General features: G+C 36.0%; 1 protein-coding gene across 1 annotated transcript; it reads left to right on the forward strand.

Annotated features, from left to right (window-relative positions):
* Window positions 1-7030: 7030 nt before the first annotated feature.
* Window positions 7031-9906, forward strand: LOC126803581 ((-)-germacrene D synthase-like). Its single transcript, XM_050531369.1, has 8 exons — window positions 7031-7046; window positions 7219-7278; window positions 7578-7760; window positions 7855-8233; window positions 8378-8596; window positions 8775-8913; window positions 9044-9289; window positions 9430-9906. The coding sequence occupies exons 1-8, from the start codon at window positions 7031-7033 to the stop codon at window positions 9724-9726; spliced, it is 1539 nt and encodes a 512-aa protein (XP_050387326.1). The 3' UTR covers window positions 9727-9906.
* The last annotated feature ends 9724 nt before the right edge of the window (window positions 9907-19630 follow it).

Raw genomic sequence — 19630 nt, forward strand, 5'->3', positions numbered from 1 at the left:
GACATAGACAACTACTATAGCAAAACCAGAATTATTGCGTTTGATAAACACGTAAGGGCACAGTTTATCGTTCTTGTATCCATTCCCAATCAAGTATTCGCTCAAACATGTATACCACATTCTACCGAACTGTTTAAGTCCATGAAGTAAGCGTTATAACCTAATGACATAGGCATGGCATGGCTTACTTGACTTGGTGATAGAGCGTTCTAAGACGTCTATAATAAACCATGTTAAATATCATCGTTAGTATAGAATAAGCAGGGATCGTTCAGTCCGAAGAATTGAAAGGAACTCTAAACTTTTAGTGTTAACAATTAATGGGGGGTTTGAGATTTATTAACTAATAAAATAAAACATACATTACTATTTACATGATCGACTTCTCTTTACCAAACTAAACCAAATTCACCAATGAACCACATAATTACAAGTTTGGTTCTATCATGCCTTCTAATTCATCTGATTACATACTTTTAGAGACCAATACAATTAGAGCTTTAGGGGAACATCTACTCATTGAAGATTTCTATTGATGTTTAGGTTGACATAGGGCTCACCTAAATTACATGCAATCAAGTTTAACAACACTTAGGGTAGAAATCAAACAAGATTACATTTAAGCACCGAATCTTTATTGGAGACATGCCTCACGGTGACGTCACTCACCATGGGGTACATGTAAATTTCCAAAATTTCCCACTTTAATTAACACAAACCGAACCTACTAAGGGCATGATTCGATTTGTGTCAATATGGATGATGAAGATAGCACTGAAATACAATCTTAGGGACTACATTCGCGCACTAAATTTGTATGCACATATTTGAAAATTATCTAAAAGCAAGTAAAAGAAGAGTATAACACAACAATAGAAATACAAACTTCAATAATTATAAGAACATAGATTCGGCATAGTCTTAAAAACATATCAAATAAAATCTGAAAATTCTAAAAGAAATACAAAACCAATACTTCCACATAAACTTACAATCTTCATAGACAAAGAATTGTAGATTAACACAAATAAACGAAACCATGGAGATAAGTTGCGAGAATCACACGTTGTAGGAATCTTAGAGGTACGGCTGCAATAGGTGAAACTCAGTGTAGATGATGATGGTTTTGGGGTGGACGGCTTGACTGATTTGTGAGGAAAGTTTATGTTGGTGTTTTGGTAGAGTTTTAGCTCTTGAATGCTAAGGAGAAGTGATGATTTTTCTTTGTGAATGATGTGTTATTTATAGATGAGTTTTGGCTCCTTGAATATTATAGCTTGAACTTTTTCTCCTCAATTTCTTTCACTTATTTTTGTTATTGGTGGGTGCAGTCTCCTTTGATAAATTCCTTTTTTTTTCAACTTTTTTGGTGTCTCATTCTTTCTCTCTTGCATTATCTCTTTTTATTCTCTTTCTTTTTCTTTCACTTATTTTTGTCATTAGTGGGTGCAATCTCCTTCGATAAATTCCTTTTTTTTCTCATTTTTAGGTGTCTTCTTCTTTTTCTCTTGCATTATCTCTTTTTATTCTTTTCCTTTTGTTTTCTCTCTTTTTCTTTCACTTATTTTTGTCATTGGTGGGTGCATTCTCGTTTGATAAATTCCTTGTTTTTATCCTTTTTAGGTGTCTCATTCTTTCTTTATTTTCCTCTTTTCCTTCTTTTCCTCTATTTTTTATTCATTCTAGCTACACAATCTCTTCTTTAAAATCTGAAAATAATAAAAGACAAGAATAAAAACAAGTAAATTACGGAATAAAAGTTTCAATTCAAGTAGGATTTTTCCAAATGATACGTTTCCTAATCTAAAAAGGATCCTAATGCAAGTAGGATTCTCAATATATCACAAATGTTATCGAAATGCCGATTAATGAAGATTCCTAATTTAACTAGGTTTCCTAGTTTCACAAGAAATCCTACTTTAAATAGGACTCCCGACAATTTCTGTGTTTTCAACCTGTTATAACACCAAAGTGTAACCAACGTCACCATAGACTCCTAACTCGACTAAATGACTGAATACTAAGAGCTAAGCAAAGTACAACTAGAGGTAAAAACATGTTAAGAACGTCGCACAAAGTGCTCCTATCAAGTACTCCACACTTGGTTTTGCTAATCCCTTAGCAAAACAAAATAAAAATTCTATAAAAACACTATTGCCTCTAAATGATTGTCTCAGTCAGCATTTTATATACAAAGTGAAAATGTACAAAGGTCAAATGAACATTTTTAGACCTTCAATTACAACTCAAAAATCACAAGCAGGAGATAATATAACATTTGTTTTTTCGATCTCATTTTTTTTCAATTTCTTTAATTTTTTTTCGTCACTTTGGTTAAAAGGTTTTGATCTTTTTCATATATCTTCCACCCTACACTTATTTCATATATCATCACTACATCATCTCAAAAAGAGTTCTGCCAAGTCTATAGGACAAGGTATAAGTTACTATACTAATCATGAAAATAATATAGGTAATGAATAAGAAGCTCAATGTAGGCTCAAATGAGGTTCAACTAAGGTTCAAAGTTCACATTATCAATGAAACTCACAATTTAATTCTTATGGAATGCAAACCCATCATATATGCATTTAGAGACATAATCATCCTAGACTTTAGGAGCATCCTAAGACTCAACTGACTCTGTAACAACCCCAAAATTTCGAGCTTAAAAACTCAAAATTTCAAAGTCGTTAAACACTAAACAATTTCAATGAAATCAAAATAATTTAAAATGCCACAGCGGATCATTACTAAGTTCTCAATACAACTCAGAAAAACCAATTATTACAACCCAAATTATAATTCAACATTACATAAGAGGGAAATGTAATAATCCTCACAATCTCTCACAAAACTCACAAATAAATCCACACCAATTCTCTCACACAAGTCCACGCTAGAAACCTCACCAGAAGCAGAATACGAACGACTTCGAGTCTCCGGATTCGTCACTCAATCTCCACCAATCAACACCTGCGGAATTATCCCCTACACCATCGAATTAGTGCACCGGGATTGTAAACACAAACCCGGTAAGCTTATAGCTCGTATGAGTAAAATGAAAATATAACTCGCATATCAAAATATACGAAATTCTACAAATCAATAAATATAAATGCACTCATGAGTTAATGGACGGCCCATCTGGTTGTCCCAAAAAAAACATATGAAAAGAAAGTGCTCATGAGAAATCGGGAACCCTTCTGGTTACCCAAATACATTTATAATACGGGTACTAATGAACGCTGGTACACATTTGTTACCCCTCACGTAGTACACCGCCGATATTGGGCAACCACCCGCTACCCAACATCAAAACAATATGAGTACTCATGAGCAGATAACCACCCGTTACCTCACATACAGTACTCCGGCAGACAGACTAGAGCTCTAACTGTATCGTAACTTTCGCCCGGCCAAAGGCTAGGTTCCGACTTGCCAAACACGTACAATAATCTCACATCATATTGTACCAAAAATCAAGTCCGAAGACAAATCAACATTTTAACAATCTCCATGTTAAAATCACGTACAATAATCTCACATCATATTGTACAAATCAAAATCACATGCTCGATACAAATCTTGTCATCGAAATGACATCATCACGATAAAATCATAACAGTACATTATATTGTAAACTATATATATATGTACTTATTTACCATTTATACAATATATATATAATCCACTATATCATATACATGTCATAATTCATAAACACGTCCGAAGACAAAACGTTTAACAAACTCCATATTGAAATCACGTACAATAATCACACCTCATATTGTACAAATTAAATCACATGCTCGTCATCGAAATGACCAATTTCAATTGAATTCATAACAGTATATAATATAGCAAACTATATATATATGTACTTATTACCATTTATACAATATATATGTAATCCACTATATCGTATACATGTCGTATTTCAATATTTAAATCTCTTGCAAAAATCTTGAAATCACCGCAAGGGTAGATTCATAAATATGTGAGATTTTACTCACCTTATCAACTCGAGCGTAACTCCACAATTCCCGAAGATAATTCATTTCCTTGATTTATCGATCACCTTGAAAAGATAAAAAAGAATTTAGAAACGTTTCGTAAACCTTTAAATGCCGAAACAGTAATAATCTGTTACTGTTCAGCAATTTCTAGTTTTACGAATCACTGTTCACTAAGTACTATTCACTGAGTACTATTCACGTATTTACTATTCATGTATTACTGCACAAATACTCATCCATTACGTATTCCTGTACAAGTACATATTGTTTATGTATTTATGTACGTATAAATACTATTCAAAAGGACATACTGTCTCAGTAAATATTAATTACTGATTTACCCTTCTGAAATTACTTTTTACATTTAATGAAAGTAATTTATATTTACATTTACCGTATGTAAAATAAAGTTACATTTACCGTACGTAAATCACTTTTACATCTACCGCACGTAAAAATAAATTATAAAATTACTCTTCGGAAACACTGTTTCACGTGCCGCCGCACGTGGCGGTGCGTGGGGTACACGCGCCACCTCCGGCAGGCCACGCGTGGAGCTCACGCGCCACTTACTGTGGCAGCGCGTGGGGCCCACGCGCCGAGCCTAAGGCCGGCGCGTAGCACGCCACCGCCACCCCATTTCTCCCCCTCTCCTTCTCGTCCGCCCCTGTACGGCCCAAGGCCACCTCCAAACCTCCTCACGCACTCGCACGCGCCGCCTAAGGTGGCGGTGCTCCCCTCTCCACCTACACCTCCGATTCTCCTCCAACATTCTCCAATCGATCCAGAATTCTTCCAAATCAATCCCAAACATCAAACAATCACACACAACAATTCAATTACATCATTTTTTACCTAAATCGAACGGCGGAAGTTTCGATTTGTCGTCGGTGATGCGTGAGAAACCGACGATGTCGATTCGAGCAGTGGTGAGCTTGAGGGTTGTTGTGGAGATCACACGGTGCTCGAGGGACCGGTTGTGAGGAACACGACAGCTTGGAGGCGGAGATCGTGACGTGATGCAGAGGAAGGCTCGGGGAGAGCGGAGACTCTCGGCGGCGAGACAGAGCGGCGCGAGCTCGGGATTTGGTGCGGAGGGCCTTGCGATGCCGTAGAGAGCAGCGGTGATGAACACGACCGCCTGGATGTAGAGATCGCCGGCGATGGAGTTTTCGAAGGGAAGGAGACTCGGGAGGGTGAGAGAGAAGGAGGGAGGCGCGGGTTTAGGAGAGAGAATAGGGTTTCTGAAAATGGAAACCCTATTCTGATTAATTTCCTTTTATACCCTTTTCCAAATCGGAAACTAACTTCTATCGTTAATAACTTTTATGTACAACGTCCGATTAGAACGCGTCACATGTCCTTGAATTCATATTGACGAGCCCTACAACTTTCGTGAAGGAAGTTTTCGCAAATGAGGGACGGAATAAAAGTCGATTTATATATATATACGTTCGGAAACGTAACGTTTTTCAAAATAAACGTTTCGAGAACGTTTCCGTTTCGTAAAATCGCAAACAATCAAATTTATTTTACTTGCATTTGACAACTGTATAGAATTCATATCAAACCAAAATATTGTTTGAAAAGTAGGGTTATTACAGACTCAATAAAGCAAACACATTTTTGTTCTAACTTTTTTAAACATAAACAAACAAACACAAATCAGTCTTGTAAACCTACTCCACACTTAGAAAATTACATTGTCCTCAATGTAAGCTCAAAAGTAAGAATGTAATTCGTAAGCATAAAACAAGTTCACAAATCCAAACATATACAATTCAACCATAAAAGTGAAGGGATTAGAAAATTCAAACTCATGTAGACGACTCCTCCACTAGTACAGTTGAAAATGGGTTACTTCCCAGGCAGCGCTTAACTTTTATAGTTCTTTAGCCTATAATCTTCCACTTCTTTTCAAGTTTTAGGTGACGCCACTTGGAGTTGTACACCTCAAAATTCGTGCCTCCTTGCTATATCAAAACTCAATGCATGTTCACTCCACTCTTAGACTGCATCGCATAAAAAAAAGATAATTAGAAAACTGGATATAGGATCTCAAAGAATAAGTTAGTAAAGAGTTAATGATTAAGTAAAAGTTAGTATGAGTTAGATTAATTCCAAATCATGAATCAAAAGTTAGAGTGTGGTGGAACTCTGCTTCTTGTAACACTTGTCGTCCTTCCAAGTCATTGATGTAATGCCTTATAAATAGGCATTACATCAATGATCCTGATGAATCAGGGACAAGATAACATTCCTTAACTAGTTAGACTACACTAATTAGGACAAAATATACTAAGTATGTATATGAGATGATTCTCCTACAACAAAGGTTTACTTTTCATTTTAATTTTTCAGTACATTTGGCAACTCTAAACAGTGTTTTATAGCTGCGACAATAGGTTGAGCGTTGGGCTTCCAAGGAGGGCACCTACCTTCCTAATCAAACTATGGCTACTAAATCAGGATATGTTCGGACATAGTTATTATAGATTGGTGCTCTACTATTACCCATCTCTTGCTAAGTTTTGTCTATATAATATATATCTCATTTCAATCAAACAAATTCAACCTGAATACGCTTGATTTATAAGGAGTTGTACTGTGTTGCACATCTCTACCACCTTGAGTTAAAATCTGATACATCTAATTTTGGTAAGGGTGGATCTACGTGTGTAACTGTACATTTAGTCCATTCAATTTATGCTCAGTTCAATTTCTCATTGGTGTGAATCTATGTATGTTTTCTGATTCGTGGGCCTTTGTTTATCTTTTATCTGCCTTTTGTTGCCATGAAGAAAAGTATATTAAATCCAGTAAATATTGAGAAGCTTTTGTTGCAGCAACTCAAGGAGATTCTTAAAATGCAGGCTGAGATGGGAGTTGAAGTTGCTGAGGTACCATCTCACTACCTCTCAGATTAAGAAAAACAAGGGAATGAAACAGTGGAGAATTGTTCATTTAAAACAATCTTATATCACAAAACAAGTTTGCTAAGAGAGGCAGATATGATCAGAAGGACCGGTTTGCAAAGAGGAATTGATCAAGTGAGAAAGATCCATCTGATGACCCTTTCTTCTGCCAAAGGGAGCCAACCTTACTGCAGAAGTTGAAGCTTTTTAGTTCAGATATCAAGAGTGATAAAAGTTGCTTCAGAGACTTTCCTGACAAACCTCTGAATTTCCAACTGTGATAGTCAAAGAAACTCTAGTGGAGGAAGGTGCTGCTGAAGACTTGTCTTCAGTTGCTATGAAAGGTGCCTATAGGGGACGTGACGTGTAATAACCCTAAATTTCAATACATTATTTGATTTAATTTGAATTCTATAAAGTTATAAATTTCAGTTTAAATGAATATAATTGTTTGCAACTTTACGGAACGGAAACGGAAACGTTATCGGAACGTTTGATTCGAAAAACGTTACGTTTCCGAACGATTATATCGACTTTTGTTCATTCGCTCGGTTTCAAAAACTTCCTTCACGAAAGTTGTAGAGCTCGTCGATACGAGTTCGTGGATATGTGACGCGTTCTAATCGGACGACGTACGTAAAAGTTATTAACCTTCAACGCTTAGGCGTGTCCTACCATTTCGAGGATGAGATTTGTGAAATTTTGCAACAAATATTTGACAAGGACAATGTCCCACATGATGATCTTCATCAAAATAATTCTGACCTTTATGCAGTTGCTCTTCGTTTCCGATTGCTTAGACAACAAGGGCACAATGTTTCATGTGGTATGTCGATCATCATGAGCTTGTCTAGTAAGCTCTTCTAGTTCATTTTCTTACTTGACCGAATAATCAATTGAATATATGGCTGGTGAAACAGACAAGTACTTCAGCAATTTGAAGGACAATGATGGGATATTCAAGGAATCACTTATCAGTGATACAAAAGGACTACTAAGTTTATATGAAGCTACGCATCTTCGGATAAAAGGTGATGATATACTTGACCAGGCATTAACCTTCACCACAACTCATCTCAAGTCTGCAACACGTCGAGATTTAAGCTCCCCACTTTTGAAACAAGTAACTCACGCCTTGTATCAGCCACTTTGGAAGGGAATACCAAGGATGGAAGTGAGGCATTACTTGTCTATCTACCAGGAAGATGATTCTCATAATGAAACTCTCTTATGTTTTGCCAAACTGGATTTCAACCTATTGCAGCAACTCTATCAAAAAGAACTGTTTGAAATTACAAGGTTAGTTTTTCTAACTGCAACCCACTGCCAGTGGCTGCCTACGTATACATTAAAGAATATATCGTGACTGTACATACTTTAAAAGTTAAGAAACAATCGAGTTATGATAATACTAACTGGATTATGTACTTTGGTAATGATCAGGTGGTGGAAGGATGTGGACTTCATGAAGCACTTATCTTTTGCTAGAGATAGGGTGGTTGAGTGTTACTTAAGTGCCTTGGGAGTTTATTTTGAGCCGAAATACTACTTTCCTAGGAGGACATTAAGTAAATTCATTTACATGGTAGCCGTAATTGATGACATGTATGATGCTCATGGCACATTTGAAGAACTAGAGCTCTTTAATGAAGCTATTCAGAGGTTCTTCAAACAATCTTCATCACTTTATCTACATGCATGATGTTTCTTTCACGTACAATATTAATTTTGCACGCTATTATATTTGATAGTATATATTTTGGTTAAATATATACGTCATACATGCTTAATAAATTCTTTCATCAAAACACTTACTTCTTTATATGTCTATATTTATCAGGTGGGATATATCTGCCAAAAATCAATTACCAAACTATATGAAAGTCTGTTATCAGACGCTGTTAGATGTCTACACAGAACTCGAAGAATATCTTGCAAGAGAGGGAAACTTGTATGGCATTTACTATGCAAGAGAATCAGTACGTAAAACTAGCTAGCCCTCATATTAAAACTTAATTAGACTATGCATACAATTATACAAAGTGTTTATATTCTAAACAATCTGTACGTCTTTATAGAAACTGATTTAAAACATGATCATTATCTCAGATGAAAAGGCACGTCGGTGGTTACATGAAAGAAACTAGATGGTTTCACTCGGCATACACCCCAAAACTGGATGAATACATGCCCCTAGCAGCACTTACATCCTTGTATTCACTTGCAATCGTAGCCGTTGTTGGAATGGGGAATGCAGCTACAAAAGACTCCTTGGATTGGTTACTCACTGATCCTCCTATTGTAAACGCTTCATCTGTAATCGGCAGACTCTTAAATGACGTTATGTCATATCAGGTACATAATATACATGTATATTCTCATTTAGTTTTCTTATTTGCAAATTTTTCTTTATTGATTAATTAACTATGTATAAGATTAAAATATTGAGCAACCCAAAAATAGTTATATCTTATTTTGCCCTCATTTCCATGTAGTTTGAACAAAAAAGAGGGCATAATGCTTCATCTGTGGAATTATACGTGAAAGAATATGGTGTTACAGAAGAGGTAGCCAAGCTTGCATTGACTAAGCAAGTGGATGATGCATGGAAGGTCATTAACAAAGCTTGGCTCCACCCTACCCGAATCCCATTGCCGCTTCTAATGCGGCCTCTCAACCTTGCGCGAGTTATGGAAATTTTGTACAAGTTTGAAGATGCCTTTACAAACGCAGGGGTTGAGCTCAAGAATTTTGCGACAGAAGTGCTTATCGAATCGGTGCCTATTGCATAAGCCCAACAATCATTTAGACGACATTACTATGTATTTTATCGTTTGGGGAAAAACTCTTTAATTTCCTATTATGAGAGGTATAAAATAAGATGTCCCTTGATTTGGACCCTTTTTATCTACTATGTGTTTCCTTTTCAAATATGTTAAAAAATAAGTTTGGATTATGAATTTTGTTAATCACATGAGTTAATTAATTACTTTTAGATTGAGTTCTATTCCAATTTATTGGTGGGTTTCTTAAAACACAATTTATAAGTGGATATGGACAATGCCTTAAGATTACAGCTCTATGATAACTAAGTCGGGACAATATCAAGTCACTAGTACAATTGCAGTCAACGATGTAAACAGTTAAAAAAGGAGGGCTAGTAACAATATGAACATTGCTTATTAATTAATTTATAGTAATCTGATGTAGGATAATTAAACGAAAATAATAACAACGTAGAAGAACATAACCGAACCGTTTATTGATTGATAATGGGGCCTATATATATAGGCACTACATACTGAGTATCCTGAAGAATCAGGAATTCATATCTATTACATTAAAACATAATCTACTCTAATAAAGAAACCTAAATAGGCTAAAACACACACAATGGTAGAATAATAATTCTCCCGGAACACTCCCCCTTGTGTCGCATTCCTAGATTGCATGGTGGACATAACGTTGCCTCAGTAAAAACTTTGTCAAGCAAAATAAAAACATCTTGGGTGAAAAACAAAAGCTTGAACGAATGGAAAAAGAGTACAACACACCATCTACATTTGATAGCATCATGTGAGGTAGATTTCACCTGAAGTCTATGAAACAACTCCCACTAATTAGTGCTATAATCATGGAGTATAGATAACAACGTATACAACATTTAGTGAATGCTTCTCAAAAGTATTCTTGGGCTAATGATTAATTATTAATCTCGCTATATATCCTTCGTTCATACATGTTATACCTAGCCAAACTTAGATTTTAGGAAATAAGATTGCATAACAACTCAAAACAAGAGTTTGCAATGAAAATCAGATTTTCAGGTATAATGTTCTTTAGTCACTTAACAACCATAACTTATTCGCCACAATAGGTATTAGTGAACCGTAAAATGTTCTGAAAAGTAGACACCCGTGGCTTTCCAGTGACATCACAACCTAATTCGATCGGAGCAGTTCACAGTATTCTGTCGAATTGACTGACTTGGAAATTCTCAGACACTACTGTCCTACTTTGCTAAAACAGCCATAACTCTCTCAATACGATGGATAAAATCAAATAGTTGGTGTCCTTGGAAAGTAAACACGTATGCCTTTCCAACGGTTATGCCTTTCCAACGGTACCAATTTCACCATTTTTCATTGAGTGCGCTGTCATGTTGGTCTCGTTGAAATTGACCTATGAAACGAGACAAATTCTGATTTGTTACATTCAATGTATCTTTCATAATGGAATGGGGGAATGGACCTATGAATGATTGATTTTGATCCGAGACGGTGGACAATAAGAGTCTTCAATCCAGTAAGTTTTGTTAAGAGGCCATGAAGGGGGGCCTGCGGGGCTGCAGGGGCCATACAGAGCAGCTACGAGGCAGCTGCAAGGCTGCGGGGCTACAAGGCTGTAAGGTTGGCATCAAGGTTGTGTATAACCAATTTTTTGAATTTCGGACAAAGATATTCCTCTCCATTCTAAACATGAGTATCCAGATGAAAATTATTGGCATGAATGACCTTTTAAAACTTAGGAAGGCATGAAGATATAAAACACAATCTCCGCACAAGGTCCGTAAAACAACTACCTACATCGTAGGACAGTGTGAGTGGTTACGCAATTAGCAAGACACTTGATATTGCCAAAGGACTTCACCATAATAAAATTTAGAGAGTCAACGTTAGAACGTTTCTAGATAATACACCATAGGATATTGCAATCACGAGGATCAAAACAAAAGGACAATCCCATCAAGTGTATTACATGGCAATAGGATTACATTCTACAACTTAAGAGTTGGAAAAACATAGTATTGAAGCTGTTGAATACCAAACAATTAGGGTGGTAAAAATCATCCAATTGGTGCGGGTGGTCACCAATAATAAAATCATTTGAACTATGAAATGACTTTGAGAAAACCAGAAAATATAACCCGAAAACTATGTCCAAATAACTCAAAACCGAATGAAACTTTGGTGGGAAAACGCTTCAAACAAGAATGTTAGAAATACGCTAGAAAACAACGAGAAAATGGCAAAGAATTGGCCAAAAACTCGATGGAAAATTGTGGCACCGGTGACTAGAAAATCGGCCGCTGGCGGCCGAAATCTGATTGGTTAGGAGGCCGGACTTCAAATCTGATAGGGACCGCAGGCAAGAACTGGGCAGTGGTGCCAGAAACGCCGAAAATCGGCTAGAAAGTGGCCAAAACTCCAGAAAAACACTCCAGAAATGCCGGTAGTGGCCGAAAACGGCAAAGCAGACCAAACCAACGTCAATTTTGATATTTCGTGGTTTGTTTCCGAATATTAAATGTCAAATTCACAATGTAGTGCTATTGGGGTCCTAGTAAGCCAAAAGTGGCTAATTTTAAATCTACAACAAGTTGTAAACGTTAACCATTCATGCTAAGTTTAAGGCAAATAAAATTCTCATGAGATCTTCTTGTAAACAAGGTATTGAGAAATTTATTGAATATGCCAATCTTTTATACATGAAAAACAAATTTCCAATTCCAATAGATGACGCTAAAGTTGAGCAACAAACATGGCGATGCCAGCATCATACTTGAAAAATATTAAGCAAAAAACATAGTCAAATAGATTGACTAATCAAATATTCGTAGCAAACAAATCTTGCATATGAGTTGGGGCGGAGCCTTTGCCTGAGGATCAAAATCTGCTATCTGGAGATTGGAAGAATGTTATGTTTCCATCTCAAATGTTCCAAAATGGCATGTATTTCTTGGAGGTGGAGCATGCATCAAGGTCAATTCTAGTAAAACAACATCATAGACGGTTATTGAATCACTTTAAGTGTGTCCCATAGATTTTGAGATCTGTTATCGGCAAATATTGCCGCTTCAAAGTAATATGAATTTCAACTTCAAATAAATGAGTACGTAAAAAGACCTTGGGATTGTCATCTATAGACATGAGTTAAAAAAAACTCAAAAATTCAAGTAAGAGTCGCGATGGCGACGCATCCAAAAGAAACGAGGGTTGTATTGGTTTCGAATAACAAAACTATTCAAGTATTTAACAACAATTAGAAGCGTTGTGATGTATATGGTCACAAAATAATCGATGCATAACGACGATTCTCATTATCGCACCCAAACAAGCGGTGTACTCAGATAATCACATGAAATAGATTTCTTCCCTTTAAATAATAATGTGACTCCCCAAGATCGTCACATTAAAAACATTGACCAAGAGGGGAATTATATCCCTCTTTGGTCTCATCGGCGCTATAAGAAAGGCATAAAAAGAGACATGAAGAATGATAATAGCGCCTAATAATTTATATATATATATATATGCAGCAACTTTAAGAAAAACATACTTGTTGGTCTGTCAAATAGACCGCTTTAAAATAAGTGACTTCAAATTAATCGTCATGCAGGAAAACTACTTGATGACTCATTTTCCTTGTCGACCTTCGTACTATGGTATAAAAGGCTCTTGAGTAACGTCCATCTCAGACATGCATGTCATCACAGTGGTTAGGGGTGTTAATCGGTGTGAATGGTTCGGTTTATAGGTGATATCGAACACCAAACCGTTCTATTTATTCGGTTTGGTTCGGTTTGGTTTTTCACTTTTTTTTTCAAAAACCAATTGTGTTCGGTTTGGTTCGGTTTGGTTTTTCTCTGGTTTATATCGGTTTTTCTTTCGGTTATTTTGTAAAGAAAATCGGAGTTTCTTTCCTTGTCTATCTACTTGATTCTTAACGAAATAAAAAGAACATGCGGACAGATTTGCAAAATTCTATTTACAAGATATAGTTGCTTCACAAATGATTACAATTGCAAAAAGCCACTAAACAACTTATACCACATTAGTAGGCATGTTGTGGTTCCAATGTCTAAAATTCAAAATATTAAATTTTGACCGTCAGATGTGATCAACATATTTTAATAAGGATATGGTAAAAAATTCATCTAATATTGGTAATATTTGTGTCTCGATCGATGTGGTCAACATTAACTTAATTTCATCTAATTAAGTGAATTTGTTCTTACCTCCTCCTTCTTGACTAGTTTTGGTGGATTTTTTCATGCACACACTCTCACATATATGTGATGTAGCATCTTGTGTAAAATTTTCAAAAATTTTACGTTCCAGGGATAAGGCTACCCATAGGGGATAATAAGCGTAAAAAGGGTTGACCGCCTCGATCGGGACACAAACGTTATCGAAAATATGTGATTTTTTTACCATAACCATATTTCACAATACGTAACGCATCATGCGGACATATTTGCAAAATTATATTTATAATATATAGTTACTTCACAAATGCATACATTTGCAAAAAGCCACTAAACAAGTTATACCACATTAGTAGGCATGTTGTTGTTCCAATGTCTAAAATTCAAAATATTAAATTTTGACCGTCAGATGTGATCAGCATATTTAAATAAGGATATGGTAAAAAATTCATCTAATGTTGATAATATTTGGGTCTCGATCGCTGTGGTCAACATTAACTTAATTTCATCTAATTAAGTGAATTTGTTCTTACCTCCTCCTTCTTGACTAATTTTGGTGGATTTTTTCATGCACACACTCTCACATATATGTGATGTAGCAGCTCGTGTAAAATTTTCAAAAATTTTATGTTCCAGGGATAAGGCTACCCATAGGGGATAATAAGCGTAAAAAGGGTTGACCGCCTCGATCGGGACACAAACGTTATCGAAAAGATGTGATTTTTTTAACATAACCATATTTCACAATACGTAACGCATCATGCGGACATATTTGCAAAATTCTATTTATAATATATAGTTGCTTCACAAATGCATACATTTGCAAAAAGACCACTAAACAAGTTATACCACATTAGTAAACATGTTGTGGTTCCAATGTCTAAAATTCAAAATATTAATTTTTTACCGTTAGATGTAATCAGCATATTTAAATAAGGATATGGTAAAAAATTCATATAATGTTGATAATATTTGGGTCTCGATCGATGTGGTCAACATTAACTTAATTTCATCTAATTAAGTGAATTTGTTCTTACCCCCTCCTTCTTGACTAGTTTTGGTGGTTTTTTTCATACACACACTCTCACATATATGTGATGAAGCAGCTAGTGTAAAATTTTCAAAAATTTTACGTTCCAGGGATAAGGCTACTCATAGGTGATAATAAGCGTAAAAAGGGTTGACCGCCTCGATCGGGACACAAACGTTATCGAAAATATGTGATTTTTTTACCATAACCATATTTCACTATACGTAACGCATCATGTGGACAGATTTGCAAAATTCTATTTATAATATATAGTTGCTTCACAACTGCATACATTTGCAAAAAGACCACTAAACAAGTTATACCACATTAGTAGACATGTTGTGGTTCTAATATCTAAAATTCAAATTATTAAATTTCGACCGTCAGATGTGATTAGCATATATAAATACAGATATGGTAAAAAATTTTGATAAAGTTTGGGTCTCGATCGATAACATATTTAATTATGTATATTAAATATATCTATAAATAATATAATTTCTTTATAATATATATATATATATATATTCGGTTTTTCGGTTCGGTTTCGGTTTTCAAACATCCCAAACCAAAACCACACCAAATCTTTCGGTTTGGTGCGGTTTTTTTGCGGTTTGGTGCGGTTTTTTTTTCTTTGGTTTTTTTCGGTTTTGGTTCGGTTATGATTCGGTTTTTTTTCGGTTTTCGGTTTTCAATTAACACCCCTAACAGTGGTATGACGATTGATCATTTTTCCTATACGATTAAATAAATAAATAATTAAATAAAAAGGAAATAGAGCCAAGAGATGCTATTGGGCTGGGTCGGGTTCAGTCTCGAGTCGGATAAAAAAAAAACAAACTGGTTGGAGGAAATGATCTAGATCGGGGTAGCACAGACGTAGGTCTACAATCTCTAGGTACATAGGTCGTCACCTGCGTCATTCGGTATAATTTGCAGTTGGGAAGACGAAGTCGACACCGGGGCATACAAGTCTTTGAGGCTGTATGATCGCCGATGACATGTGTTGACGTTCAGGGCACGACGTCGGAGGAAACTAGATCGGCGGTTTTTGGGAATCAAGTTGTCGTCGATGTCGGGGAGGCTGAGTGGAGAATCACAGCATCGGGGCAGGGCTGGGCTTCACAATGATGCGGCGATGATGCTGTGTATGAAATGATGATAACAACAAGGTGAGAAATCATGATGCCGGAGTTGGAGAAGCAAATGTCGCCGGAAGAGTAGAGTTGCGAACGAAAACGAAGCTGTGGTAGAGTTGTCACGGTGACACGCACGAGAGGTTCATCAAAGATGGGAAAAGGGTGGGTGTCCAGAGGAAATTCTCTTGGTGCCCTTGTCATTAAGATTGCTGAGTTTTGGTTTCTGTTTCCGACAACTACTTGTCGCCTTCTCAACCTCTACGACCCTGCCAAAAAGGGAAGGTTGTCGGACATGGGAGTTTAGGGATAGGGATTTAATTTTTTTGGTGTTAGCCTCGTTGCTTAGACACTTTAGAACAAAGTGCATGATAACCGTGAAGCAGGGTAATGAAACGAGAATCATAACAACGTAGAAGAACATAACCGAACCGTTTATTGATTGATAATGGGGCTTAAATATAGACATTACATACGTAGTATTCCAAAGAATCAGTGATTCATATCTATTACATTAAAGCATAATTTACTCTAAGAAGGAAACCTAAATAGGCTAAAATACACATAAGAGTAGAATAATAATTCTCTCGGAACATAATCATTTTTTTTGTAACGATTTATAAGTAGAATTTTTTGAAAATGTCTTTTACAACCCTACCTTTGTCACTTTAATTAATTCTTCCCACAATCCCAAAATACATTGTTGAACCTCCTTATTTAGTATACCTCTAATTAATTTTTAAAGATAACTCAAATATTATTTAGACCTCCTTAATTTTTCCCAAAATGCCCATAATCTAATTTGATATATCAAATCAAGCTATGATCCATTAATGACTTTCCTACTCTGCTTCGAGTTTATTTATTGTACACAATTATCACAAAAATTATCTTCGCTAATTAATTTATTTGCTCATTCCCTAAATTCATATAAAATTTGTAATATTTTGTTCTTTCATTGATATATATGCAACTCACCAAGGAGTATAAATTACATGTAATTTTCTTGTCTCACTACGCCATGAACACTATCAAGTGACAGAAGAAAATCGTCATCTCAAGCACCAAACAGTCATTTCAAACTAAGGCGGCGATGTAGCTTGGAAGTCATTGCATCGTCACCCTTAAGTTGTTGATTGATTAAGGAGAACACTTGTGACTCATTACCAAGTATTAGTGTAATATCTCGTATACATCAGAAGTAAACTAATTTTTGTTTGAACTTTCTCTCAAAATGCGATTAATTGGAGAACTCATAGTTAACAGTATATGTTATGAGTTGAGTAACATTTTTTGGAAATTATATATTTGCACCCGGGGGTTAAAATTATTATTATTTTAATAATGAAGTACGTAGAATGACGAGATCATGATCGATTCTAGATAGCTGAACTATGCTTTATACTTATCTAAAATTGACACTATCGATAAGTTTATAAAAGGTAATAAAAAATTAAAGTCGATAAATTTAGACCTTTAGATCGAAAAGTATTCAATCTGGTTCATGGGTTGGTGTGTATATATTGGGTATTAGAAAGGGGAGAGGAACAAACATAAGTTTCAAGTTTATCAAAAAAGATTTTCCACCACCTCACGGAACTCCACTGTAATATTCTGGAAATTTATAATTAATTTATAAATACTATACATATATTATTATTTTGGTGGTGGACTAACTTTATAGTACAAAGGTAAAATCTAAGATATTCGAGCGAATAATTACTTGGAAATATTTTAGTGAGGGTGAAAGAGTTGACTTTTAACTCGTTGGATTTCTGAATTTTGTTTTTTCATAAATGTCATAGAGCTTGTCGAACGAGTTTGTAGACACGCGGCACGCGTAATTTGAAGCTCGTATGAAAAAGTTCAGATCAACGAAAGTTTTCAAGTTTAGGAAATTTCAAGTATAAATAGAAAATGTTACCATTAGGGTTTCATTTTTGTACATACCCATTTTCTTGTCTAATGTCTCTTATGCAGGCATCTTTTTAGAATCGAAAATTTCCTTCTGACTCGAGCCGACCCGAGCCGACTTTTCCTGCTGGCTCCAGCGGTTTTAGGCGATGAGGCTAGCCCAGATCTCTTCGTCTCCTCCATGTGCGCCTCCTTGTGGTGGTGGCTCGTGCGGTTTCATGCCGGTAAGCGCGCATTGAAAGCCGAAAGTTGACCCGCCAACCCGGTTTTTGACCCAAAATCGATTTCGCCAATTTCGGCCCTCTCTGGTGATGACCACAGCCTAGACACCATCACCACCTCCTCACCGTCGTCCCTATCGAGTTTGTTCCCTTCAAATTGACTGGGAAGTAATAGATTAGAGTAGAGGGTTTTGATCCGACATTAAGACTCTAATTTCGGCGTCCTCCGGTGGTGCAACCGATCCATATCGACTTCCCTTCTTCCTTTGATCCTTCCTACATGAGTCTCTGACCTCAGTTCGAGCCCACAAGTGCAATTAATGTAGTAACTTTCTGACTTTCGACATTCGGACATGATGGAGTTCTCAATTGGTGAATTTGTGTAGATGGGTTCTTCATCTATTGATCCAGTGGAAGTTTTATTGGCTAGTTTGAGGTTTGGAGCATCGTTTTCCCCGAGTAGTGAGATTTGAGCATGCAGCAGTGCGAATGGTTGCTTCGGGCCGAGTCATTTTTAGTGAGCCATGGAGTGGTTTTCAGTGATTAGTGCTCCAATATTTTGAGTAGAAGATGCAGCAGGGACTAAGGTGAGTAAACCTCACTTGTTACAAATTTAATGTGAGTTGTTAATATAGTCCATAAATCATTAACTTATAAAATCGTTTAAAAAATATGTTTTAGTTTTAAATTACATGGACTTGATCGCCTGCGGTTCATGGGTAAGTAAAATGATCTTAAAAGGTTTTGGTGATTATTGACTATGGTAAATGTTGAGAATGAAATTGGATTATGCATGTTGTTATAGATATAAAATAATCTATTTGTATATGTTTATTTAATGGTAGTCACAATATACATATACATGTAACTATATTATGTTCTATATTGTTATTGTTGTATAATTGGTTGTTGTTGGCGAATGGGACCAGAAGGGAAAAATATGTACATTCCGGTAATTTGGTTTATTGACTGTGGTTGTTTGTTATTGTTGCGGAATGGACTGGAATGGAAGAAAACATACATTCCGGTAAATTGGTTTATTGGTATGACTTGTCCATATTGTTGTTGTGAGAGTCACTTGGTTTCTCTTTTTGTACAATATTAAAATGGGGTGGATTGATTGTATTGTATGTGTTGCTTTAACATATGAGTCTTGTAAAAACATTTTTTGGTCTTCGGACCTTGGTCACAGTTGTGACAAGAGGCAAATATATTGGGAACCAATCGTTTGGCCGTGTGATTGGTTACGATTGGCTGTATGTCGTTGCATGGCATGCGGGTTAACTGAGTGGGGTTATCTTGGTCTCATGAGTGCATGTTTTTAGAAGAAAATTTAATTGTGTGATATTTATGTTGGTTGTTGAGTTGTTAAATTTCCAAGTTATGATTTTGTCATGTATTCCCTTT

This window comes from Argentina anserina, chromosome 1 (genome assembly GCF_933775445.1).
Source record: "Argentina anserina chromosome 1, drPotAnse1.1, whole genome shotgun sequence".
In the NCBI taxonomy this organism is placed as follows: domain Eukaryota; kingdom Viridiplantae; phylum Streptophyta; class Magnoliopsida; order Rosales; family Rosaceae; genus Argentina; species Argentina anserina.